General features: G+C 49.8%; 2 protein-coding genes across 2 annotated transcripts in view; both read right to left on the reverse strand.

Moving 5' to 3' along the window:
- The window catches only part of si:dkeyp-27e10.3 (UPF0606 protein KIAA1549), a 56,695-nt gene that overhangs the window by 21,398 nt on the left and 7,560 nt on the right, over nucleotides 1-27,737 (reverse strand). Inside the window, exons 2-10 of the mRNA XM_049013260.1 lie at nucleotides 18,031-19,965; nucleotides 17,666-17,754; nucleotides 16,387-16,555; nucleotides 8,520-8,650; nucleotides 7,815-7,995; nucleotides 7,626-7,685; nucleotides 7,382-7,527; nucleotides 6,002-6,179; nucleotides 2,307-2,488 (exon numbers count right to left, since the gene is read on the reverse strand). Of these exons, the coding sequence (XP_048869217.1) occupies nucleotides 2,307-2,488; nucleotides 6,002-6,179; nucleotides 7,382-7,527; nucleotides 7,626-7,685; nucleotides 7,815-7,995; nucleotides 8,520-8,650; nucleotides 16,387-16,555; nucleotides 17,666-17,754; nucleotides 18,031-19,965 (3,071 nt within the window). The remainder of the gene's footprint in view (nucleotides 1-2,306; nucleotides 2,489-6,001; nucleotides 6,180-7,381; nucleotides 7,528-7,625; nucleotides 7,686-7,814; nucleotides 7,996-8,519; nucleotides 8,651-16,386; nucleotides 16,556-17,665; nucleotides 17,755-18,030; nucleotides 19,966-27,737) is intronic.
- Nucleotides 23-1,800, reverse strand: LOC125741882 (major centromere autoantigen B-like). The gene is made up of 2 exons (XM_049013364.1): nucleotides 1,365-1,800; nucleotides 23-1,095 (listed from the first exon to the last, which is right to left on the reverse strand). The coding sequence occupies exons 1-2, from the start codon at nucleotides 1,467-1,469 to the stop codon at nucleotides 814-816; spliced, it is 387 nt and encodes a 128-aa protein (XP_048869321.1). The 5' UTR covers nucleotides 1,470-1,800; the 3' UTR covers nucleotides 23-813.

Below are 27,737 nucleotides of genomic sequence, written 5' to 3' on the forward strand. Positions count from 1 at the left end.
CTGAGCAGCGAGAGGTGGGGGCTGGAGGGTGGGGGCTGGATGGATGAGACAGGATCTCTACAGGAAGGGAGCCTGGGCTGCATCACCGTTCCCTACAGACTGGGAAATATCTAGACAGACCCTCCACTGCGCTGGAACAGCAGGCTGCAGCAGAGAGAACATAACTCATCACTGGACCCCAGGAGCCCACGTGATGCAGGGGGACATGAAACAATAAGTTCTTCAGTGTGAACCTTCATATGTCCTTACGACGCTTCGTAAGGTTTTATCGTCCTTGACTGACCATTCTGTAGTTAAAAAAAAATAAACGTCTCTTTGTAGGATAAGGAGCAGTACATGAAGGGCGATGCAGGGCGTCCCGTCATCGTACTGGCCGGTGCCGAGGGGAACAGAGGACACTTCACTCACTCTGCTGATATTTATCATCATAATGGTGGAGGTAAAAAGGAAACAAAACCTCCAGTCTCGTGGAGCCCTGACCAGGACGCGTGTGAATATAAAGAGGAACGAGATTGTGAAAGGCCTCTCTGTTGGAGCCCGTCAATCCAGCAGGCCTTCAGGGCGGCGATGTGCCGCGCTCCTTCAGCTGAATGTAAATGAGTCACGGAGACATGGAGGCGCCCTAAACTCCCAGAACGGGAGGAGGTTTTCTCACACTTAATACCTTCTGCTCATTTTTACTTCCCCTGACAGCCAGCGGAGGTAATCACATTCCCGTGGACGAATTTAAGGGTGAATTGACACTCCTCAGGAGCACTGCGGAGGTCGCTATTGGCCGAGGAACGGCCGAACACCTAAGGGATTGGTTGTCTACTAGCTACTGTGTCCATGCTGTACCTCCATGCCTCTCTCTCCTTCAGCTCTCTCTACATCCATCCACTTTTCTTCATCATCCGTCCACTTCTTCAGCTTGCTGCCTCCCCCATTTTTGCTCCTTCCGTCTCTCTTCATGTCCTTCTGTTTTCCTCTCCTCTCTCTCACACTCTGCCTCTTCTCCATTGTCTTCGCTCCTTCACCGGCCTCCGTCCGCACCTCCTCTTCCTCGCCGCCCTTGCCGTTCCCTGGGTGCCTTGATTCTCTCTGTGGTGGGTGGGACTTAATGAACATGGAGAGAGGAGCTGGAATGATGGACCCCAACCGGATCGGAGGGCTGAGTAAGTTCACTGCCAACTAGTAACCTTGAGAAATCCCTCATCAACAAGGAGGACCGGGGACCAATCAAGTCATTACTACTTATTAAACATGGATTTGTTTAGTCTCTTGGCAACTCTTATCAGCTCCGGTGATGCAAATTTGCAGCAGTCTGAGGATTTTACCACAAGACCAAGGGAGGCCTAACCAGACACATCGCCACTACACTTTACCTCCTTCTCCCATTCCTCTTCCTCCGCCTCCCAATCTTCCTGCTCTTCCTCGCAATTGCTTTCAACACTCTTTTTGCATGAGACCGGCAACATTGATTCCCCCATTGTTTGCGGCTGATGGAGACAAACGTGAGATGAGGTAGCTGGCGGATCACTAGGTCCTAGACTCCATAACCCTCGCAGAGATGCTGTACAGAACAGGGGCTGAGGAAGGGCCTTGATCTAGCATTTCCCAAAAGCCCGAACAACAGGCTAGGCAGCAGTTCATGGCAGGCAAAAACCCGAAATACGGTCTGTGTGATCCCTCCTCTCCCACCGTGAGTCTTAAGACCATTCTCTATAAGCCAAAAGCCAGAGTCCAGGGAATGCAGTACCGAGAGCTCTACTGAGCATGCTCACAGTTGTGAAGCACATTAGCTCCTGCAAACCAATCACGACGATGCTCACAACCCCTGTGATCAGCTTCGCCTGGAGGCCTGGACCAATGGCTGATCGCTCCACCCACCCGATGCCTTAGCAACAGGAGGAGCTGTGCCACAAAGGTAGGAGCGCTTCTCACACTTCTGGGGTGTGGAGGGCGTGTGCTGATCAGTTATTGAAAAAAGTGAAAAAGATGGGAATAATGCAACCCAAACATGGACTGTGTGGGAACCAAGGTAGTGTGAAAATAAGAAGGCAAAAGGCACCAAGGGGACTGACAGACTCATAAGGTTTATCGCTGCCCCCCCCCCCCACATTAATAGAGGAAGGAGTGTCTAATGTGTCATTACTCACACTTCCTGAAAAGCTGGAACAAGAGGCAAAGGTATAAAAACAAAGGGTAGCTGGGGATCACTGAAAGTTAAAAGATAATACTGTATTTACACTGACAACCAAAAGGTAGCAATGGAGTCAGTGGTCACTGGCGGGCAGCCGGTGACAGACGGAGGGAGACTCACTCACCTTCTGCCGCTGCTGGATGCTCATGGCGTCTGGCTGAAACTCCAGCTTGTCCGAACGGCACAGCTTCCAGTAGAGGATGGCGATGATCAGCACCACCAGCAGCACAGGCACCACCACACCCACGATGATCCACATGTTGCTGTTCTGGGTCTCCGAGGGAGGGGCAGCCACCTTCTCCACAGCTGGGCCCAGAAATTCAAGGAAATACAGGGTCATCTTTTCGCCTCCCATGATGCACTGCCACTTAACTTCAACACAAGCCTCTGTTTTTGAAAACTTGCCTCAATCTCTAATCTCAAGACCCATCTATTCCATGAATTCCTCTACTAGCCTGAAGGCTCTTTATGTTCCATGAATATTCTTTTGTTGCACTTCTGATCATTGATCAGTATTATTCGGTTCTTGCTTGGCTAGATGCTGTTGTGTCACTCCTGGTCCAGTCCTGTTTGCCCTGTACCTGGACCGTCACTGGGAGCTCGGCCTGACTGCACTCACGCCTGGGTCGTCACTGGGAGCTCGGCCTGACTGCACTCACGCCTGGGTCGTCACTGGGAGCTCGGCCTGACGTCACTCACGCCTGGGCCGTCACTGGGAGCTCGGCCTGGCCTCACTCACGCCTGGGCCGTCACTGGGAGCTCGACCTGACTGCACTCACGCCTGGGTCGTCACTGGGAGCTCGGCCTGACTGCACTCACGCCTGGGTCGTCACTGGGAGCTCGGCCTGACGTCACTCACGCCTGGGCCGTCAGTGGGAGCTCGGCCTGGCCTCACTCACGCCTGGGCCGTCACTGGGAGCTCAGCCTGACTGCACTCACACCTCGGCCGTCACTGGGAGCTCGGCCTGACTGCACTCACGCCTGGGCCGTCACTGGGAGCTCGGCCCGGCCACACTCACGCCTGGGCCGTCACTGGAAGCTCGGCCTGACTGCACTCACGCCTGGGCCATCACTGGGAGCTCGGCCTGACTGCACTCACGCCTAGGCCGTCACTGGGAGCTCGGCCCGGCCACACTCACGCCTGGGCCGTCACTGGAAGCTCGGCCTGACTGCACTCACGCCTGGGCCATCACTGGGAGCTCGGCCTGGCCGCGCTCACGCCTGGGCCGTCACTGGAAGCTCGGCCTGACCGCACTCACGCCTGGGTCGTCACTGGGAGCTCGGCCTGACGTCACTCACGCCTGGGCCGTCACTGGGAGCTCGGCCTGACTGCACTCACGCCTGGGCCGTCACTGGGAGCTCGGCCTGACTGCACTCACGCCTGGGCCGTCACTGGGAGCTCGGCCTGACTGCACTCACGCCTGGGCCGTCACTGGGAGCTCGGCCTGACTGCACTCACGCCTGGGCCGTCACTGGGAGCTCGGCCTGACTGCACTCACGCCTGGGCCGTCACTGGAAGCTCGGCCTGACTGCACTCACGCCTGGGTCGTCACTGGGAGCTCGGCCTGACGTCACTCACGCCTAGGCCGTCACTGGGAGCTCGGCCTGGCCGCGCTCACGCCTGGGCCGTCACTGGGAGCTCGGCCTGGCCGCGCTCACGCCTGGGCCGTCACTGGGAGCTCGGCCAGACTGCACTCACGCCTGGGCCGTCACTGGGAGCTCGGCCTGACTGCACTCACGCCTGGGCCGTCACTGGGAGCTCGGCCTGGCCGCGCTCACGCCTGGGCCGTCACCGGGAGCTCAGCCTGACTGCACTCACGCCTGGGCCGTCACCGGGAGCTCGGCCTGACTGCACTAACGCCTGGGCCGTCACCGGGAGCTCAGTCTGACTGCACTCACGCCTGGGCCGTCACCGGGAGCTCAGCCTGACTGCACTCACGCCTGGGCCGTCACTGGGAGCTCGGCCTGGCCTCACTCACGCCTGGGCCGTCACTGGGAGCTCGGCCTGACTGCACTCACGCCTGGGCCGTCACTGGAAGCTCGGCCTGACTGCACTCACGCCTGGGCCGTCACTGGAAGCTCGGCCTGACTGCACTCACGCCTGGATCGTCACTGGGAGCTCGGCCTGGCCTCACTCACGCCTGGGCCGTCACTGGGAGCTCGGCCTGACTGCACTCACGCCTGGGCCGTCACTGGGAGCTCGGCCTGGCCTCACTCACGCCTGGGCCATCACTGGGAGCTCGGCCTGACTGCACTCACGCCTGGGCCGTCACTGGGAGCTCGGCCTGACTGCACTCACGCCTGGGCCGTCACTGGAAGCTCGGCCTGACTGCACTCACGCCTGGGTCGTCACTGGGAGCTCGGCCTGACGTCACTCACGCCTGGGCCGTCACTGGGAGCTCGGCCTGGCCGCGCTCACGCCTGGGCCGTCACTGGGAGCTCGGCCTGACTGCACTCACGCCTGGGCCGTCACTGGGAGCTCGGCCAGACTGCACTCACGCCTGGGCCGTCACTGGGAGCTCAGCCTGACTGCACTCACGCCTGGGCCGTCACTGGGAGCTCGGCCTGACTGCACTCACGCCTGGGCCGTCACCGGGAGCTCAGTCTGACTGCACTCACGCCTGGGCCGTCACTGGGAGCTCAGCCTGACTGCACTCACGCCTGGGCCGTCACCGGGAGCTCAGTCTGACTGCACTCACGCCTGGGCCGTCACTGGGAGCTCGGCCTGACTGCACTCACGCCTGGGCCGTCACCGGGAGCTCAGTCTGACTGCACTCACGCCTGGGCCGTCACTGGGAGCTCAGCCTGACTGCACTCACGCCTGGGCCGTCACCGGGAGCTCAGTCTGACTGCACTCACGCCTGGGCCGTCACTGGGAGCTCGGCCTGGCCTCACTCACGCCTGGGCCGTCACTGGGAGCTCGGCCTGACTGCATTCACGCCTGGGCCGTCACTGGGAGCTCGGCCTGACTGCACTCACGCCTGGGCCGTCACTGGGAGCTCGGCCTGACCGCACTCACGCCTGGGCCGTCACTGGGAGCTCAGCCTGACCGCACTCACGCCTGGGCCGTCACTGGGAGCTCGGCCTGGCCTCGCTCACGCCTGGGCCGTCACTGGGAGCTCGGCCTGACTGCACTCACGCTTGGGCCGTCACTGGGAGCTCGGCCTGACTGCACTCATGCCTGGGCCGTCACTGGGAGCTCGGCCTGACTGCACTCACGCCTGGGCCGTCACTAGGAGCTCGGCCAGACTGCACTCACGCCTGGGCCGTCACTGGGAGCTCAGCCTATGTTCAACAGCCATATATTTGCGCTATTTGCCTCACTTCCATGTTGATTTGACAAAAGTGTCCACAAAATATGTAAAGGAATGTCTTTATTGTCATTGCACATGGTACGAAATTCGGAGAGGAGCCTCGTCGGTGCAAGAAAGAACAAAGGTTACAAATATAGAAAATAATAAAACGAATACAACATAAATATACATAAATAAGTAGAATATAATGCATGCGTGAGTAAATGGTGTGTGAGTGTGCCCTGCGATGGGCTGGCCCCCCATCCTGGGTTGTTCCCTGCCTCATGCCCATTGATTCCAGGATGGGCTCCGGACCCCCCGTGACCCAGTAGGATAAGCGGTTTGGAAAATGGAAATGGAAGTAGAATATAAAAATAAATATTAAAAGTTTAAAGAATAAAAACACAAACCATGTAAATTGAAAAAAATACTAAAAGTAGGTGTTTAAATAAAATGTAAATAAATTTATGCAAATGTGATGTTATTCAGGGAAAAAAAACAGGGACCCCCCCTCGCCGAAACTCACGCCTGGCTAGTGGAGCCTGCACACGGTAGCCCAGCACGATGGCGGCCCGCTGCACATCCAGCCGGTTCAGCAGGCTGCAGCTGGTGCCGGCAGGGACCCTCTCCCCGCCAGGACCCTCCACGAAGTACACCACCTCCAAAGGGTTGTCCTGGCCCTCCAGCCGGGACGCCCGCACAATCTGGGAGAGGGGGGGGGGGACAGTAACTCCAGCTGTGGACTACCCCCAGCACATCTGGGCAGCGCACACACCCATCAGGAGCTGCTCACATGCGCCGTAATCGCCGATTACGTTCACACACACGTGCACCATGACCGTGACACGCATAGTTAACAGCGTCCTGCTGTGATCATGAGGACTCATTAACTGCAAGCAGGATTACATTCATTACGAATGCAGCCACAATAAAGGAAAGAAGTATCGCTCGCGACTTCCTTTGTGTAGGATGCTCAGTGTGTGCTGAATAATTCATCGTAAGATGAGAGGGAGAGCGGGGCTGGTCACTGGCGGCATGACCGTGGTCCGGACACAGTGATGTTTATCACCGTGGCAGCTTCAGCTGAGGGAGGAGGGCCGCCTGACCCCATGGGCCACCGTGGGCACCGATAAAATCCAACCTTTCTACATCTAGAGCAAGATACTGCAACATATATATTTATTTATTTATTTTTAAAATCCTCAATCTAGCGGACAGCTATTAATAATGGATTGCAAAGCGGGAAAAACGAGAGCCGGTTTACTGAGTGGCTTGGTGACCGAGATGAATGGCCTCCGGTTGCTATGGAGATGCCCAGATGATGTCAAGGGGAGAACAGGTGCCGGGGGGGGGGGGGGATGGGGTCACTCAGAGACCCAATCGGGACCTGAATCTCAAAGCAGTGAAAGGCTTTTGAGACGTTTATGAATGTGTTCATTTACAGCTTCCCTGGGCAGGAAGGCTGAGAGGATTATGTTTATCCGGGTCTTTAAACTGCAGCCTTATATTAGCAGTTATGCTAAATTAGGCTAACAACACTCCATGTTAGCATGCAACCATTTTATTACATTAGCATGCTAGCATTTTATCAAATTAGCATGCTACCATTTGATCATCCTAAGGTAGTAAGATTCTATCATATTAGCATACTACCATTTAATCATATTAAGGTACTAGCGTTTTATCAAATTAGCATTCTGTCATTTGATCATATTAGCATACTAGCATTTTTTCATATTAGCATGCTATATATTGATTATATTAGCGTAATAGCGTTTTATTATATTAGCATTGTAGTATTTTGTCCTGTTAGTATACTAGCGTTTTATCTTATTAGTGCCTTGTCATCCTACCATATAAGCATTTAGCACTGCAAACAGGCTGTGTGTGTGCCAGGGTGAATCACCTGTAAGCTGTTGTTGCCGACACTGGTGGCTCTTCTCCAGCGCCTGGCAGACCCCAGTACTTCCCCCAGCAGCTGGGCCAGGCGCCGTTCTATCTTGGCCTGGAAGGTGCGCTCGTTCACCCGTTGGTCCAGGACGCCCAGCAGAACTTTTGGGCAGAGCAGCAGAAATGTAATCAAAACCTTCAACCAAAAATCAGAGAACAATGTGACCACTTCAGACCCAAGCTTGATCGCTTCAGCTTACCTGACTTCACCCAGGAGGATCGCAGCAAGTGGGTCATGTTCAGCTCCGGGTAGTGAAAAGCTGTTGAAGAAAAGGGCCAAGAATCAACCGGCTCACTACCTCTAAAAAACCTTTCTCCAGCTACACACCATTAGCTTGTATCTCTCTTGAGATGAATGGATAACAGAGAGGAACGGCTTGCAGACTTACGCTCGGCGATCTGTAACACTGGGAAGCTCAGGTAGAAGCTGAACTCCACCATGCTGAGGAGCCGCAGGTGGCTGCTGATCTCCGCCCCCCTCACATAGCCCCTGGCATCACGTATGGCAAACGTGATATCCACCGGCGCCTTTTGCATGCTCTTCGGTGAGTCTGTGGTGATGTTCACAATCTGTGCGACAAAGCCCATGGTTAATGCGTCTCCCGCTGGCAGACCCTTAACCAAGCACATTTCCCAAACCCTACTGTGGATGTGAACGACATCACATAGCCGTTTCGCTAAGGATACATTTCAAACTGACTAGGTCCGCGGCTGCCTGACGCAGGACTTTCTCCTCAAGTTCGGGAGGCGTTAAAAGCTTGATTTATCTCCACTCTCTCTGCCACTGTAATTTACGGGGCAATCCTGCCCCCTCAAAATGAGCTGACTCCACCAAGGTTGCGCACAGTGAGGACCCACTGTGTGAACGGGCACATGCAGTCGAGTCAGCAAATTGGTGGGAGAAAATTAAACCGGATCAAGCAGTAATTCTGTAGCCCTGGAACAGCACATTTACCTCTGAAGCCTTAAAATAGCACTATTGCGCTTGTACAACTTGCACTGTAGCCTGATTGGCCAGCAATTAATGAAGTGTGGTAGGCAGCTCTATCCAGCAGGCAATCAGAGAAGGGCAAGGGGGCCCCCAGGGTTCTCACCTCCACGGTGAAGTTGGTCGACTCCAGTGAGCGCCGGCGGGCTTCCGCGTAGGCCATGGCGAGCCCTCGCTCAACGCGCTCGCTGAAGCTGCAGATACGCACATCCACATGACTGGGCACGAACTGCAGCACTGCAGAAACAAACACAAGAGTGCAGTTGGTGTGTGGCGCCATGAGAGGAAAAGGCAGGGCCGCAGTCGATGAAGAGGAGGAACATGGTCAATGTACTTCTACTCATATTGCAGCAATAAAGTCAATGTACCTCAAGACAGGTTACAACAAGGAGGTCAATGTGCCTCAACAACGATTACAGAGGTATAGCTAATGTACCTCAAAACAGATTACAGCAACATAGCTAATGTACTTCAACACAGATTACAGCAACATAGCTAATGTACCTCAAAACAGATTACAGCAACATAGCTAATGTACTTCAACACAGATTACAGCAACATAGCTAATGTACCTCAAAACAGATTACAGCAACATAGCTAATGTACTTCAACACAGATTACAGCAACATAGCTAATGTACTTCAACACAGATTACAGCAACATAGCTAATGTGCCTCAACACAGATTACAGCAACATAGCTAATGTACTTCAACACAGATCACAGCAACACAGCTAATGTACCTCAACACAGATTGCAGCAACATGCTAATATACCTCAACACAGATTGCAGCATCATGCTAATATGCTTCAAAACAGATAACAGCAACATAGTTAATGTGCCTCAACTCAGATTACAGCAACATTGCTAATGTGCCTCAACACAGATTACAGCAACATAGTTAATATGTCTCAATACAAAGATTACAGCAGCATGCTAATATGCCTCAACACAGATTAGAGCAACATAGTTAATATGTCTCAATACAAAGATTACAGCAGCATGCTAATATGCCTCAACACAGATTACAGCAACATAGTTAATGTGTCTCAATACAAATATTACAGCAGCATGCTAATATGCCTCAACACAAAGATTACAGCAACATGCTAATATGCCTCAACACAAAGATTACAGCAACATAGCTAATGTACCTCAACACATATTACAGCAACATAGCTAATGTACCTCAACACAAAGATTACAGCAAGATAGTTAATGTGCCTCAACACAGATTACAACAACATAGCTAATGTACCTCAACATAGAGATTACAGCAACATAGCTAATGTACTGCAACACACAGATTACAGAAACATGCTAATGTGCCTCAACACAGATTACAGCAACATAGTTAATGTGTCTCAACACAAAGATTACAGCAGCATGTTAATGTGCCTTAACACAGATTACAGCAACATAGCTAATGTACTGCAACACACAGATTACAGCAACATAGCTAATGTACCTCAACACAGATTACAGCAACATAGCTAATGTGCCTCAACACAGATTACGGCAACATAGCTAATGTACCACAACACAGATAACAGCAACATAGCTAATGTACCACAACACAGATTACAGCAACATAGCTAATGTACCTCAACACAGATTACAGCAACATAGCTAATGTGCTTCAACACAGATCACAGCAACACAGCTAATGTACCTCAACACAGATTGCAGCAACATGCTAATATACCTCAACACAGATTGCAGCAGCATGCTAATATGCTTCAACACAGATAACAGCAACATTGTTAATGTGCCTCAACACAGATTACAACAACATAGCTAATGTGCCTCAACAGAGATTACAGCAACATAGTTAATATGTCTCAATACAAAGATTACAGCAGCATGCTAAAATGCCTCAACACAGATTACAGCAACATAGTTAATGTGTCTCAATACAAATATTACAGCAGCATGCTAATATGCCTCAACACAAAGATTACAGCAACATGCTAATATGCCTCAACGCAAAGATTACAGCAACATAGCTAATGTACTGCAACACACAGATTACAGCAACATAGCTAATGTGCCTCAACACACAGATAACAGCAACATGCTAATGTGCCTCAACACACAGATAACAGCAACATGCTAATGTGCCTCAACACAGATTACAGCAACATAGCTAATGTACTGCAACACACAGATTACAGCAACATAGCTAATGTGCCTCAACACACAGATAACAGCAACATGCTAATGTGCCTCAACACAGATTACAGCAACATAGTTAATATGCCTCAACACAAAGATTACAGCAGCATGTTAATGTGGCTCAACACAGATTACAGCAACATAGCTAATGTACCTCAACACAGATTACAGCAACATAGCTAATGTACCTCAACACAGATTACAGCAACATAGCTAATGTGCTTCAACACAGATCACAGCAACACAGCTAATGTGCCTCAACACAGATTACAGCAACATAGCTAATGTGCCTCAACACAGATTACAGCAACACAGTTAATGTGTCTCAACACAAAGATTACAGCAGCATGTTAATGTGCCTCAACACAGATTACAGCAACATAGCTAATGTGCCTCAACACAGATTATAGCAACATAGCTAATGTACTGCAACACACAGATTACAGCAACATAGCTAATGTGCCTCAACACACAGATAACAGCAACATGCTAATGTGCCTCAACACAGATTACAGCAACATGCTAATGTGCCTCAACACAGATTACAGCAACATAGTTAATGTGTCTCAACACACAGATAACAGCAACATGCTAATGTGCCTCAACACAGATTACAGCAACATAGCTAATGTGCCTCAACATGGATTACAGCAACATAGCTAATGTACCGCAACACACAGATAACAGCAACATAGCTAATGTACCACAACACAGATTACAGCAACACAGTTAATGTGTCTCAACACAAAGATTACAGCAGCATGTTAATGTGCCTCAACACAGATTACAGCAACATAGCTAATGTGCCTCAACACAGATTATAGCAACATAGCTAATGTACTGCAACACACAGATTACAGCAACATAGCTAATGTGCCTCAACACACAGATAACAGCAACATGCTAATGTGCCTCAACACAGATTACAGCAACATAGTTAATGTGTCTCAACACGCAGATTACAGCAAAATAGCTAATGTACCTCAACACAGATTATAGCAACATAGCTGATGTACCTCAACACAGATTACAGCAACATAGCTAATGTACTGCAACACACAGATAACAGCAACACAGCTAATGTACCACAACACAGATTACAGCAACATAGCTAATGTGCCTCAACACAGATTACAACAACATAGCTAATGTACCTCAACATAGAGATTACAGCAACATAGCTAATGTACTGCAACACACAGATTACAGTAACATGCTAATGTGCCTCAACACAGATTACAGCAACATAGTTAATGTGTCTCAACACAAAGATTACAGCAGCATGTTAATGTGCCTTAACACAGATTACAGCAACATAGCTAATGTACTGCAACACACAGATTACAGCAACATAGCTAATGTACCTCAACACAGATTACAGCAACATAGCTAATGTGCCTCAACACAGATTACGGCAACATAGCTAATGTACCACAACACAGATAACAGCAACATAGCTAATGTACCACAACACAGATTACAGCAACATAGCTAATGTACCTCAACACAGATTACAGCAACATAGCTAATGTGCTTCAACACAGATCACAGCAACACAGCTAATGTACCTCAACACAGATTGCAGCAACATGCTAATATACCTCAACACAGATTGCAGCAGCATGCTAATATGCTTCAACACAGATAACAGCAACATTGTTAATGTGCCTCAACACAGATTACAACAACATAGCTAATGTGCCTCAACAGAGATTACAGCAACATAGTTAATATGTCTCAATACAAAGATTACAGCAGCATGCTAAAATGCCTCAACACAGATTACAGCAACATAGTTAATGTGTCTCAATACAAATATTACAGCAGCATGCTAATATGCCTCAACACAAAGATTACAGCAACATGCTAATATGCCTCAACGCAAAGATTACAGCAACATAGCTAATGTACTGCAACACACAGATTACAGCAACATAGCTAATGTGCCTCAACACACAGATAACAGCAACATGCTAATGTGCCTCAACACACAGATAACAGCAACATGCTAATGTGCCTCAACACAGATTACAGCAACATAGCTAATGTACTGCAACACACAGATTACAGCAACATAGCTAATGTGCCTCAACACACAGATAACAGCAACATGCTAATGTGCCTCAACACAGATTACAGCAACATAGTTAATATGCCTCAACACAAAGATTACAGCAGCATGTTAATGTGCCTCAACACAGATTACAGCAACATAGCTAATGTACCTCAACACAGATTACAGCAACATAGCTAATGTACCTCAACACAGATTACAGCAACATAGCTAATGTGCTTCAACACAGATCACAGCAACACAGCTAATGTGCCTCAACACAGATTACAGCAACATAGCTAATGTGCCTCAACACAGATTACAGCAACACAGTTAATGTGTCTCAACACAAAGATTACAGCAGCATGTTAATGTGCCTCAACACAGATTACAGCAACATAGCTAATGTGCCTCAACACAGATTATAGCAACATAGCTAATGTACTGCAACACACAGATTACAGCAACATAGCTAATGTGCCTCAACACACAGATAACAGCAACATGCTAATGTGCCTCAACACAGATTACAGCAACATGCTAATGTGCCTCAACACAGATTACAGCAACATAGTTAATGTGTCTCAACACACAGATAACAGCAACATGCTAATGTGCCTCAACATGGATTACAGCAACATAGCTAATGTACCGCAACACACAGATAACAGCAACATAGCTAATGTACCACAACACAGATTACAGCAACATAGCTAATGTGCCTCAACACAGATTACAGCAACATAGCTAATGTACCTCAACACAGATTATAGCAACATAGCTGATGTGCCTCAACACAGATTACAGCAACATAGCTAATGTACTGCAACACACAGATTACAGCAACATAGCTAATGTACCGCAACACACAGATAACAGCAACATAGCTAATGTACCACAACACAGATTACAGCAACACAGTTAATGTGTCTCAACACAAAGATTACAGCAGCATGTTAATGTGCCTCAACACAGATTACAGCAACATAGCTAATGTGCCTCAACACAGATTATAGCAACATAGCTAATGTACTGCAACACACAGATTACAGCAACATAGCTAATGTGCCTCAACACACAGATAACAGCAACATGCTAATGTGCCTCAACACAGATTACAGCAACATAGTTAATGTGTCTCAACACGCAGATTACAGCAAAATAGCTAATGTACCTCAACACAGATTATAGCAACATAGCTGATGTACCTCAACACAGATTACAGCAACATAGCTAATGTACTGCAACACACAGATAACAGCAACACAGCTAATGTACCACAACACAGATTACAGCAACATAGCTAATGTGCCTCAACACAGATTACAGCAACATAGCTAATGTACCTCAACACAGATTATAGCAACATAGCTGATGTGCCTCAACACAGATTACAGCAACATAGCTAATGTACTGCAACACACAGATTACAGCAACATAGCTAATGTGCCTCAACACAGATTACAGCAACATAGCTAATGTGCCTCAACACAGATTACAGCAACAAAGCTAATGTACCACAGCACATATTACAGCAACATGCTAATGTGTCTCATCACAGATTACAGCAACACAGGTAATGTGCAATACTGCAATACCAGGATATGGACAAGACAACCACAGGGACGGCAAACACCCTCCACAGTCACTATGTTTATGTTTTCTTAATTTTTTTTCTTCTTTTACACTTCAGTGCAGAAGTCCCTCTCCGGAAATGCCATCCATCTGCCACAGCCAGGTGTTACCTGGGCGTCCCCTTGGCCTGGTCCATCCGTTTGAGTCCTCAGCAAGGAGGATCCTGTGCGCCGGATCACCCTCAGGGAGCCACGCCACATGGCCGTAGTACCGTAACTGACACTCCCTCACAATGCAGGTAATGTACCCCATTCGGGACTCCTCTAGCCACCGCTCATTCGACACAAAGTCAAACCAGCGGTACCCCAGGATTCTCCGAAAAGACACAGTACTGAAGGAGTCCAGTCTTCGTCTCCGCTCGCTGGATAGTGTCCATGTCTCACAGCCATACAGCAAGACATGGAGCACCATAACTCAAAAGACCATCATCCTCTTGCAACGATATGAGGAATGCCACACACCCCTTTCCGGCGACCTCCTGGCCCCTCATGCTCTCCCAATCCATTTGCTGATTTCAGAGGAATAGTCACCAGATACAGGAATGTGGCTGCCGAGGTAAGTGAATCTCGACATTCTCCCCGCAATCAGACACAATGCAGATGACTGTGCCGAAGACGTCATTAACGGCTTGGATTTTAGTTTTTATCCAGGACACTCACAATCCCAGACAAGTCCCATTTTCCAGTCAGTTGGGATGACGTCTCCCAGATGGAAGCAGAGATTGCCTGCAATACCAGGAGGACAGCCTTACCACCAGCCTGGGGAAGTTCACCCCTAATACCACAGATCCCTGCAGCCTTCCCTACCTCCAGCTGATTCACCACTCAATCTCAGTGAGTCCGGGTGGTTCCTAGCTGATTGGAGGATAAACCTCTAGAACTCTGCCCTCAGAGCCTCCACAGCCGTCCTTCTCAGTTCCAGTTACAGACTGGAGGTGCCACCAAGTCGTCCGCTGTGGCTTCTCACGATAATATCCTGATTTAGCACGGTAATAATTATTACAATTATGCCAGTTAAACTAACATGTTGTTACCAAGCAAAATATACGGTAATCTTGCGATATATTAGGGCTGCCGAGAAATGCGTGTGACTCAGTGGGCTAAGCCTGTGTCCTTGTAATCAGAAGGTCGCAGGTTCGAACCCAGCCTCAGCATGTCTGCGGGTCCTTGAGCTTAACCCCCAGCTCCATGAATAACAAAGCACACACTGCTCAAAGCCTGTCCAAACCTCCGTAAGGGTCCAATGATCAATATCCCTTCGTCTGTTACTCAAACAACAAGCTTTCAGCGAAAGCTGTGAATCGCACGTATATGAAGTTCACCTGTTGAAATCCATTAGTAAACAAGGATGTCACTGGCGCCAAGTATATGGGTTTGTTTTTTTTCTGTTTTTTGAATAAAGGATTGTGACGGACATCAATCATTGGACCCTTGTCAGCATGCTGTGAGCAGTGGGTGCTTGTAAACAGAAGAAGTGCAACAGCAAACAAGGAGTGGCATCCATGTTTAAATATGATACATATTTATATTTATTTTAATGCCTTTGTGACCGGAAAACAACTGAAAAAGGACACAAACTTACGTGTTTATAATTTAATCATTTTTTGACTTTTTTTAAATATCAAAAATATTTTTTTTATATTTCAATGATTTTCTAACATTTATGACCAACTCCTGAGAATGTCAATGTGCCTCAACACAGATTACAGCATCAAGGTCAATGTGCCTCAACACATCTTACAACATCTAGGTCAATGTGCCTCAACACAGATTACAGCAGTGTAGTCAATGGACCTCAACACAGATTGCAGCATCTAGGTCAATGTGCCTCAACACAGATTACAGCATCTAGGTCAATGTGCCTCAACACAGATTACAGCAGTGTAGTCAATGGACCTCAACACAGATCGCAGCATCACAGTCAATGGACCGCAATGCAGATTACAGCAACATGTTCAATGTGCCTCAGATTACAGCAATATGGTCCAGCAAAAGACCTTCAGAGACAGAGAGCCGATGAAGAGAAGTGACAACATTCTTCTTCTACTGAAGGACCACATGCCATGTGCTCATGTAGCCCGGCTCCCCAAGGTTCAGCACAGCACACCTACCTGAGTGCACCTGGAAGTAGGAGTCGGGGACGTTATAGACCGGTGACACTGTGAGGATCGCAGCAGAGCTGTGGGCCATGCGGCGGAGTGCGTTGATGACCGCCACTGCGGTGTACACCACCGGACCGGACACCGTACGGAAGACAAAGTCTGGCGGGGCCTTCACCACCTTGGAGAAAGAGCACAACCCCACGTGACGTGAACTTCCCACAGAAGATTTTGGGTGTTTCTCAGTACCAAAAATGCAAAGATCATACTTGTGGTCTTGGAAAGACCGGTCTTGCTAACTTGCCTTCCAAGAACACACTTGGAGTGTGATGAGTCATGGGATTGGTCTCATTGGGTGAGAATGCAACTGATGCCTCCTTGATATTTGGGGCGAAGCAAGAATGACATTCAGGGATTTTTACCATCCTCCATACTTTTGTTCTTAGTATTGGAACTGGTCTTTGAGAATAGAGGATGACGTAAAACAGGCACACAAGAACACAAGTGCAATCAAGTAGGCATACTGAGAAACCCCCCTTCTCTTAAGCAGTCTTGAGGGCTTTGTTTATGAGGCTCACAGGGAACATCACAGGGTCTGGAGGTCATAGGAACAAGGTCAGTATGGATTGCATGAGACAGGGAGCTGGTCACCCTCCCTGATCATCTGATTAAATGGCAAGCCGACAAGGGGCCAGCCGATTCAAGCAGGCCGGGGTCGCACTGGAAATATTTAAAAACCTCCAGAACATTCTGCTATGAACTACAACCCCTAAACAATGACATCATGTTGGCACAGACAGGCGCCCAGCAATCACACGTTCAGTAGGAGGCGATTCAGGTGCGTGACATTTGAAAATAACCCAGACCCAGCAGGGATATTAGTCACCCATCCAAAAAATGTTAATTTCCCGAATCCAGGAGGCTGTAAATACTCCGAGCTCCACCCAGGACGCCCCAAGCCCAGCCCCATGTCGAGGCTTTCTGAACACTGAGCACAGGCAGCCTCTTGGTGTCCTCAGATGAACAGATGGTGACGGCATGTACACAAAGCCAAAGGCCTCCCCATTATTCAGAAGCCAGTGATGATGCTAACCCTAATGAGACATTATGCTCATAATCACTGTTCGGTACTCTATACTGTAAGTGTGCTTGGTATTAGAGAAGCACCGCCTTCAACAAGGTCACATGACAGTGTCACATGATGCTTGTGCCACATTTCCAACCTCTCATCAGAGCCTTCAGCAAAAATGTCATTTTATTTTAACGGGGGAAACGTGTTGCTATACCGTACCTGCAGCTCAACAGAGCGGTTGAATTCGCTCTTCAGGATCTCGCGGATATGGGACTTGGCGTATGCGATGGTAGATCCAGTGGGCAGACCTGCAGGATTCATAGCAGTGTTACACCAAGCCATATGACACTGCGGAGAGCATGTAAAACCAGCTCAGGCCTTTCAGGGACACTAACCCCACGCACACTGACCTGGTCCTCCTACGAATGTGTAAGTAATGAGTAGCACACAAATAAAACATTTTAAAAAATACTGACATCCTATTACCTTATTAGAGAAGTTTTTCAATTTTTCTTTTTAGCAGAACACTAATAAAGTGATAAATAAAGGCTAAATAATGTGAAAAATGAAAAGGAATGTCTTACCAACTCGGACCAAATACATGTCCGGTTTTGTGATGTTGCAGAGATACTGTCGAGACGTGGTGGACTGAGGGGTCCGGGAGGCTGTCGTCATCAAGGGCCCCCTTGGAGTGGCTGGCCTTGGGGTGGTATTACCTGGTGTGAGGCTGGAGGTGGTGGTGGGGGCAGCGGTGGTGGTGGTGGTGGTGGAGCGAGAAGCCGCGCTGCTGATAGTCGTCAAGTGGCCATCAGTGACTCCTATCAGGCTGGAGTTGGCCCCAGCTGTGAGGGGGGCCTCGGACATTATCGTTACGGCTTCCTTGGCGCTACCCTCATCAGTTATGGGATCCCCGGTGGAGGGCACGCCAGTCGGGGATGGGATGGATGGGGTTATTTCTAGAGTGGTAATAACTGACAGCATCTGCTCTTCAGAGGCAGAGGGGACGACCAGCAGAACTTCTGAGGTTGAGAGAAAGATATCTCCACTTGGAAGCTGGGTAGCAGTGGGCTGGGGAGGAGCTAATGCTGAGCTGTTGATGGAGGTGGGGGCCACAGTGGCATGAGCGCTGGAAGCGATGGAGTCTCCCTGCAGCGCGATGGACAGTGTCATGGGGGGGGTCATCATTGAAGACTCCAGCAAAGGCTGCGACGCATTTACCAGCTCTGGACTAACAAGGTTTGTAGAATCAGAGGACGATGCACTGGCAGGTCCCAAACCAGACGACATGTCCGCAGAGGATTCCTCGGACCAGGAGCTGTTATCGGGTGAAACCATCTGAATGCTTCTGGGGGCTGTTAAAATGGTACTGGTGGGTGCAAGGTGTGTCGTTCTGATGGACTCACGAGGAATGTGCTTAGAGCTCAGGTTGTTTTTGTGTCCCAATGAACTATTCTCCTTGGCTAGCAAAGTGGTGTAATACTCCAGACTGTTCATATCTGGGAGAAGAATTTCTGTGGGTTCGATTGTGAAAATTTCAGCCCAGTCCAAGTCCAGGCCATCGTCAGATAAATTGTTTTGTGAAGGTGTAGGCTGACCATGTGAGGGGTGGACTGGCGCAGGCTCAGTGTGCAAACCAGTGGTATAAGCTGGGGTGAAACTGGCAGAACTAAAGGCGTGTAGAGAGGACAGCGATGGCACCACCCTGGTAGGGAAGGAGGTGTCGTAGACCTCAGTGTTGAAGTCTTCCATGTCCTGTATGTCAGTGGGCAGACTGGTGACCATTGCAAAGTCATCCTCAGAGCCTAGGAAGGAAACTGTTTCCAAGTAGTCACCTGATCCCCAGTAGTCTTCCATGGTGCTGGTTGGTAAGATGTCCTCCGATGGAAGAACCAGTGTCCCCTCGGGCCTGTCCGGCATGGTGTGAGGTCTGATGAAAGGCACGTAGCTTGGCTCCAGATTCCCAGGAGGCTGCAGGAGTTGGTGGATACCCTGGGCTGCGCTGACGTCGAGAGGGTCTTTAATGATATGCAGACTACTAGAAAGCTCTCTGGGAAGACCAGCGTCTCCAACTTCTGTGGGAAAACCGGGGATGGATGGAGAACTGTCTGGGGCACTGTCAGGGCCGGCCGGACTACCAAAGGGCAGCGGGACAGGGCCAGCGGAGTCCTGAGGACTTCCTTGACTGACTTGTCCTGAAGTGTGGTTCTGTTTCTTTGGGGATAAACGTTTTAGATAGTCTTCTGCATTTCTAGATGTGTCAAAGGAGGACCAAGGGTCACGAGTGACAGGACCAGGACCTACTACCCCTATTCCACTTGGGGTGAAGTCAGCAATAACGTCGCCATGCTTCCCAGCAGCTTCAGGCTGCCTGGGACCTAGCAGTGACCTTGATAGCCTTTGAGAGCGAGGCGAGGGGCCCGAGGCTTCACTGCGCGATGGTGACAAACCAGTGGATGAAGCTGGACTTCTAGGGCCCTCAGGGAAAAACGCTGACTTGTCAGAAGCTAACAAAGATCCACCTGGACAGGAGAACAAAGGAGTCGTCATTAATGCCACACTGTACCATCCAAATTATGAAAGGCAAAAGCGAAATGATATTCAAAGCCGGAGAAGCGGCCCATCGTAAAGCTCAGTGTAATGTCCTTTTTGTGCCCATTTGCGGGGGTCGAGGAGGGATACACAACCACAGACTCGTGGTGATCTATGCAGTGAAATTTTAATGAATGCCTTCAAGGCAGCAGAAAGCGGCGACTCCAACTTCTCATGCTGCCGTGCAAAGTTTCTAAAGCGCAGGACCCGCCGTCATACAGACTGTCGGGGAGCAATTTGGCCGAATGATGTTAACATATAGAGACAGGCGTCCAATGAAAGCTGAACACATCGCAGCGTCTAATAAACCGAAAGCGCAGCACAGAGAGGAAACAAAGAAAGACCAAGCTCTGTTCTATATTCTACACAACCTATCAGCCCTGAAGTTGTGATAGGTGCAAGATAACACTCTCTGATACACAAGGTGTGCTCTGTGGTGTAATTCCGATCCCATGACACATATGATCTATAAAAAAGTACAGCGAAGGAAATGCCATTTCCAGGCAGCGATTTTGCGGCTGCTCTCTAAAGCACTGCCTACATTCATGCTATAATTCAAGTCATGCTTGTTTCTGAGACATCATCCTTTACATATTATGAATAATCTCAGTGAAAGAAAACGCATCATTTATTTTATGATTGTCGAGAGGCAAGAAAATGAGATAAAGGTAGGGAAAACGCCAACGCTAGATTAAAAAAAAAAAAATACAAACTCTGCCAAAAGACAAACATTATGTCACCGGCCATCTCATAATCACATTAACATGTTCCAAGGCGCTATGGTAAGAGGCACAGTGTACATGTAGGAAGAACCTCACTGGGTCAGATCAGGCTCTTAAGTGGCAACCCACTGTCTGTTTTGCTTACTGGAGTCCTTCCCTACCACATCGCTGGAGTCACAGAATACCTGTCGCAATTATCCACAGAGCTGCCCGCGGCATCGTGCGTAAGTGCCTGGAACACCGAATGCCCCGCCCTATTTCTTGATTAGAGTTCATGAACAGCTGTGGAAATAACAGCCATTCACGGGCCAGATGTACTTAACTATCCTGAGGGCGTAACAGACAGCATACATGGAGTAGCTCAGCAAAAGGCTACAGGCCTTCCATCATTAATTCCAATGACCTACTAGGATGACATGATTAAGCACAGACGAGTTACTGAGAAGTCACCCAAGCCTCAACACAGCATGAATAATTAACACCGAACGCCTTCGGATGCTGCTCCAGAAGGCAGTTTCGGTTTCCCTGATTAGTGTCCCAAGACACACGCTTAAAAGTTTCATGAGTGTAACGTCCACAATCTGGAGCTATATGTGCCGCCCTCCACCTGGAGCTCCTGCAATGTCCTCCAAAACCCGGCAAGGGTAGCCATTCCTGCTCCGCGAGTGTCTAAAGTGGTCATCTCACGCTCCGACAGCCATGGACACAGGGGGCAGGGTTTCCCCTCCATGCCAACCCCGCGACCTCCAGCTGGGAGCGGTGCGTCCCATTCGCCCAACGCCACGTGACTCAGCGCCCAGCTGCCAGTTTCCTACCTCACACAGGAAGCCGAACAGTGACGCCCAGCTGAGAGCTGCTTTTTATTAGCCACACGCATATCTGCAGGGGCAAAAAAATATATAGACCTCAGATCCTCGCTGGGTAGATCCTCCCTCTTAAATGGACCACGGCCTCCTGGGGCGGTCTGAGGCTTGGCAGGCATGTGACCGAGAGACAGAACAGCCGGGAAGCGGTCTGTCCACTCCGCAAAGGCTACTGCTATATATAAATACAGGCTCACTGAGAGCAGGATGACCGGCACGCTTGTGATAGGAGCGCGATGCCGGGACTGACCCCACTGCCCTTACGCATGGGAGAATTCCCCCTGGCACTCAGTGACCCCCCACAACCCCCCCCCCGCTGGACAGGAGACAAACTCACCCAGGTCACTTACGGGCAGGCGGCTGAAAAAGGAGGACGCAGGCAGGGAGAAAAGCGATCACCGATGCGGTCCGTTCAAAAGATGGCCAGTCGGCCCAAACCGATGGCTGAAGGGGGGGCAGGCCACGGGGCCGAGCCCACATTTACAGATGAAGTGACCTATAGCCACCTTCCTCAACAGAGAGCAACGCTGACAGAGAGGAGGGCCACGGCCCACTGGCCCGGTACCCAGAACCACTGGTCCTATTAGCACCAGGACTAGCGCCAGTGATGGCTGGGCAAAGAGGGGGCTGGCTTCATCAGTCTCCCTTTCACTAGGTCTGTTCGTTCAACTGAATTCTTAATGTGTCCAATAATTCATGCAACAGCAGTATATTTTTATCACTGACATTGTGTGTTTGTGCAGGGATAAACCACAATGAGTGGATGCAGCTGCTTTTAGCCGATTACCAGCCTAAAAACACACACAGACAAACGAGGCCAGAGGCAGTGACTGCTTCTGGGGAGGGGGGGGACACTGCACCCACATACAGCGTAACCTAGGTGACCAAACAGTGGATGCCTTTTGCTGCTAATTAAGGGCCCTCCGCAGAAGGGCTGCTGGGAACATTGAGTAAGCTGATATTACTGTGGAGGTGGGGGCTGGGGGGGGGGGCTCCCTGCCCGCCACCTGTTTGACAAACACCTCCCACTCCTGTGCTTGAGAGACGTAACCAAAAAAGGTCATCCATCAACCAGCCAGACAGAAGGAGCTGTGCATGAGGATGGCCCACCCCCCACCCTGACCTTCAAAAATGCTGCTAAAGGAACCTTCCGGAAATGGAGGCGCTCACGTACCACTGTACGAATTGCTTCCGCTTAACACAGGCTGCACATTAACGAATGACACACTTAAGTGCTGCTCCCACAGGTGGTATACGGAGGACATTCCGGCTCCTGCTTGCAGTCCCACCGCATCGAGAGCCGGGCCCTGGACCTCCTGTTAGCACTCACACTGTGAGCCCCCTCCTCCTGACAGTGGGGCGGGACAACCTGCACGTCGGCGGCATTAATTAGCACTGATTAATCTGCTGTTGGCTCATCGGGGGGGCGCACGTGAAAGAGTAACACCCCCTCTTTTTCAGTAGAGAATCAGAAGAATCCGATAACGAGACCTTGTTTGGGCCTGAAAACATGCCCTGAAGGAGAGTTCTGTCCAACAGGGGCATTGCTAAGGGTCATGGATGTCACTCCTACATACAAGAAACACTGTCCTCCCATCTTCAGAGCACTATGCTCAGATGGAGCACCGTGAGTGGCTGCCGCCTCTGAGAGTCACAGTTCATCAAGCCTTAACTCATTCACCGGCTGATTTCATTTCCAGACGGTGACGTGGAATGTATTCCGCAGAGACCTTTTAAACTCGAAGCCTTCATGCGACGAGCCCCCAAATAAATCACCAAAAAAGAGCGAATGGGGCCGGCACCTTTTGTAGCAAGTATAGAAAAAAAAACTCACATCATGCGAGTCGGGCACGTCCAACGCCCCTGGAAAACGGTGACCTCCTTCACCCCTCAATGCTCCCAGACGGACTTCTGAAAGTCCAGCGATATCTCCAGGAAAAGACCCAGGACCAATATAAATAAATTACAGACAGTATTATACATACAACCAATTATACAGAGAAGTGCACAGACAAGGTATGAATATTACAAACAAAGGAAAGTTGAAGTGGCTATAAACACCAGTGACTTTATTGGAGGGGATATTTCACCCTGAGCTCTTTCCAAACATGGTACAACAGTAAAACATTATATCCTGTTTAGGTCCCAACCGATATTCCCAACGTAGGCGAATAAATCTGTATTATTCTGGATGCCTCAGATCCAAAGCCGCTAACTAAACAAGCCGAGACGAAAGTCGTGCGCCGTGTGTAAAGATGGGCCTCACACATCACACACGCCTGCACGACGCCTTGAACAGTGTTTCCCAAATCAGTCCTCAGGGCAAACTGGACGGATCCACATTTCTGCGTTATCCCACTTCCCAGCCCTAGAGTCCAACTGGTGAAGCCCACATCAGACTGTCAGACTGCTGGACGGAGAGCGAGAAAGATGGGGAGGGCGGAGCTGGCGACCATGGGACCACGGGGAGATGGAGTATCTCCGCAAGCCAGGCCCGAGTCGTCCCCTTAAAGAATCGAGGCTCGTGAGGAACCCCCTCCCAGCACTGGGACAAACAGCTGAGGCTCAGACTTCGCCGTTATACTGTATATAGGCAATGCAAACCTGACTAAAACGTGAATTTGGCAATTCTTCCATATGACTAACAACCATTAATAAGTATCCATCTGACTGTTTATCCTGGTCTGGGTCACTAAGGGGGGGGGGGGGGGGGGGGGCTGGAGCCTGTCCCAGGCAGCACAGGGCACCGGGCTGGGCGGCACCCGAGATGGGATGCCAGCATATTAACCAATCAACAAAGAGAGAGATTTTTTTTTCCGCGACCAAATTTAAAAACACAGCCAGCACCTCTCAGTCTTAATTACAAAATCACGAAGCAGGGGGAGGAGAGAACCAGGCCAGTGCTGCTCCACAGAGCAGGAACGGAGTCTGGAAGAAGGCTGCGGGCGGGGAGCCGGCCCACTCCACCCCGGCCCATATGTGCGGGGGGCCGGCATGTGGAGCGCGGCTCTTCAGCCAGCTTTGCTGGGGGAGGCGGGATAATGACAGCTCATATATGGGGGGGGTCAATGAGGCATCCTGCAGTGTAGCAACTGCAGGTGAGTAACAAAGGGTGTGTGTGTGTGTGTCTGGATTATACTGCACTATGGGGACCAAATGTTCCCACACTATTATAATAATCTGTTATTTTGACGTTGTAGGGACCATTTTTTCAGTCCCCACAAGGGGAAACTCAATTTTATAAAAATTTATTTGTGAGTGCAATCAAAAAACTAAAAGTCAAGTATTTAGTTTGGTTATTTATGATTAAGGTTAAGGTTGGGTGGGGGTTAAGGTCATCATTGTTGGGATTAGGGTTATGCCCGCAGAAATAAAAGGAGAGTCCCCACAAAGATATGAATACAAACATGTGTATGAGGGGGTGTGTGTGTCTGTGTGTGAGTTTGAGGGAGATGCTGCCAACATCCCAAAGAGATGGCACCGCCAATGGGCTCCCCCGGAGGACCAAAACACCGACCCACCCGGAGCACCATCTGCCCCCCCCGCGAGGTGTAAACATGCTGCCACTACGGCTAACAGCGATGGCACGCCCGGCCGATGCCGTATGGCTGGACCCCAGGCGTCATGTGACTGCGAGGCAAGCACGCCGGGAGTTGCCCGCGGAGTCTGGCGGCATCAAAAGCGGAGCGAGTGCAGGAGGAGGAGCCGCCACGGGCATCACAGAGCCGCACGGTGTCCTGCTCCGGTCCTCGGTCCTCAGGTCCCCCCTAAAAGAGCCTCAGCAGGTAGAGGTCACACCCCAGGGTCTGTGTTTCTCAGCACAGCGGCCATCCTAGTTATCGCTGTGAATGAGCTCTCGGTGAAGAGTGATGATGTTAGATCATGGGGGAAACTGCAAAGTCCACCCGCGAAGAGGAAGGCTTGGAAATGCATGTTGAAGGTGTGGAAGTCCCACCCCCCAAAAAAATCCTGTCAGCCTCTCGCTTTAATTTCCCCTCCTCTTCCCTGAAAGGACTCCGACTCTCAATAAAAGTCGCAGCATTGATGGCGGCCCTGCTGGGCATACCTGATTGCGTCTGAGAGCTTGCCGGCCTGCCACTTTACTGAGGCATGCACTTTCTTAAGACAGCCACTAGGGGCAGCGTGGGGTGGCACTGTACCATGCAGTCCCATCAGAAGAAGTCGTCACATTTTACGATGTACAGAAAACTTTCCCTGAGGCGCAGAAACTGCGATGGAAAGTTGCATGGTTGCAGGGAAACAAAGAAGGACCTAAGCATGAATTATTACCAGATGTTGAGGATTATGGACCAGATGTTGGGGATTATGGACCTGCACAGGCCAATGTTGCTAAAGATGCCCAATAAAAGCCTAAATGTTGATAGGTGAGAGGTAAAGTACGCTCCTCTTATTCTAGCTTATCCCCCAAGCACACTTAGGCGGAGGCTTTCAACTGCTATAAAGGTTATTCTTAGAGTTATTGAGGAATGAATCATGGGATTTGATCTTCCTTCATATCTTCCTACATCTGGAGGTTTATTTATGAGTCAGGTCTTCAGACAAGTTTTACATTTGCTCAGTGCACCGAATTTTCTCAGGATATTGCATCTGCAAGCCGACAAAGCGATGCGAGTCCAAAAGGTCAGGCTCTGTGCCCTATGACCTCTGGCAGGCAAAGCCAGGAGCTTTCGGCGGCATCATGAGTGCTGCACATGCTTCAAGCTGGTAAGTTACAAACAGAGGAATCCATTTCATCTGCTCTGTAGACATGCAGAACACTGATGAACATATGACAAGCTACACCTTGGCCCTGGACTGGACCATGCAGGATTCCAGGCATTTGTTCTAGGCTTTTACAGGCGATCCCAGAGCTTCATTAATAATGAAGGTTTGTCTTCATGCTGGGTAACAGCATCTGGACCAGCGTGAGCCATCTGGCCCAAGAAGTCAGTCACACTTCTTCTTTGTCTGTGCCCATCTACAAAGGTAGATCATTGCAGAAGCCAGTTCCCTTGCTAACATCTCCCTCCAGGAACGGTGGTAAGCTAACCTCACAGCCACAGAGCAGACCGATGCACGGTGTGGAGGCAACCTTTCTGGAAGAAACTCAACATGACATAGCCAAGGGTCTCCGGTTAGACCAGAGGGAGAGGTGAGCAGGATACCAAGTGTAGCAGGTGACCTCAACGTGACCAACGGGATAGATGCAGCCTGCAGCACTTTTCACCATCAGCGCTCCACTAGATTAACCCATCCACCCGTTTTCCATAATCGCTCAACCAGTACAGGGACGCAGAGAGCCTGGAGCCTGTCCCTCAGAGTAATCTGACTCTTAGATGGAGCCCAGTCTGCGGCTTCAGATTCCATCTCCTTGAGGCGATCGGCAAAGCAAATCTGAGCTCCGCATCGAAACACCATCCATATCCGGTGACAGCGCATGCATCATATTCTATTGCCACAATTAATATGAATCATTCCAACCTTTTCCTACCATTTTATCATGTTTATGGTGTTGCTATTAAGACTGGACCAAAAGGGCAGTCCTTAGCCATTCAGAAAACCTCACTTTGTCCCACTGATCACCATCATAAACGACAGAGCAGCAAAGGTTAGTCAGCTGCGGCCTAACTCAACACCGAACTCACCAACCTCTCTGTTTCCTTTGCATGGGGTTGTAGAAATAAACAGCTAACCTAAGCTTTCTGGTAAGCACCGGGAGAAAGTGCAGAGACACATCCGAATCGGTGTTCGAAGAAGATAAACAGCGTCAGCTACTGCTGTGAGTCAGGAGAAAGAGAAGAAAAAAATCCCTACAGAAATCGGTGACAGGAATCACAGGGAAGCGGGCTGTTCCCCCCCACCCCCCGCCCCCCGCACGAAATTTCACACGCGGAGCGGAACCTCCAGTCCGCCGGAGTGAATTTAAACATCTGGCCATGTAATCTGTGAGCGGGCTGCGGGGCTGTGCGCTGGGACAGCGCTCGGCCGGTTCCACTTGCACGGCTCTGAGACGTGATTCAAGCTGTCGCGTCTCTTCTGCGATTAGCTGCACCGCCCAACTCCAAGTATAAGTCAGCTGACTGGAGACAGACAATCCGTGCGTTTCTGAACACACCA

This window comes from Brienomyrus brachyistius, chromosome 1 (assembly GCF_023856365.1).
Source record: "Brienomyrus brachyistius isolate T26 chromosome 1, BBRACH_0.4, whole genome shotgun sequence".
In the NCBI taxonomy this organism is placed as follows: domain Eukaryota; kingdom Metazoa; phylum Chordata; class Actinopteri; order Osteoglossiformes; family Mormyridae; genus Brienomyrus; species Brienomyrus brachyistius.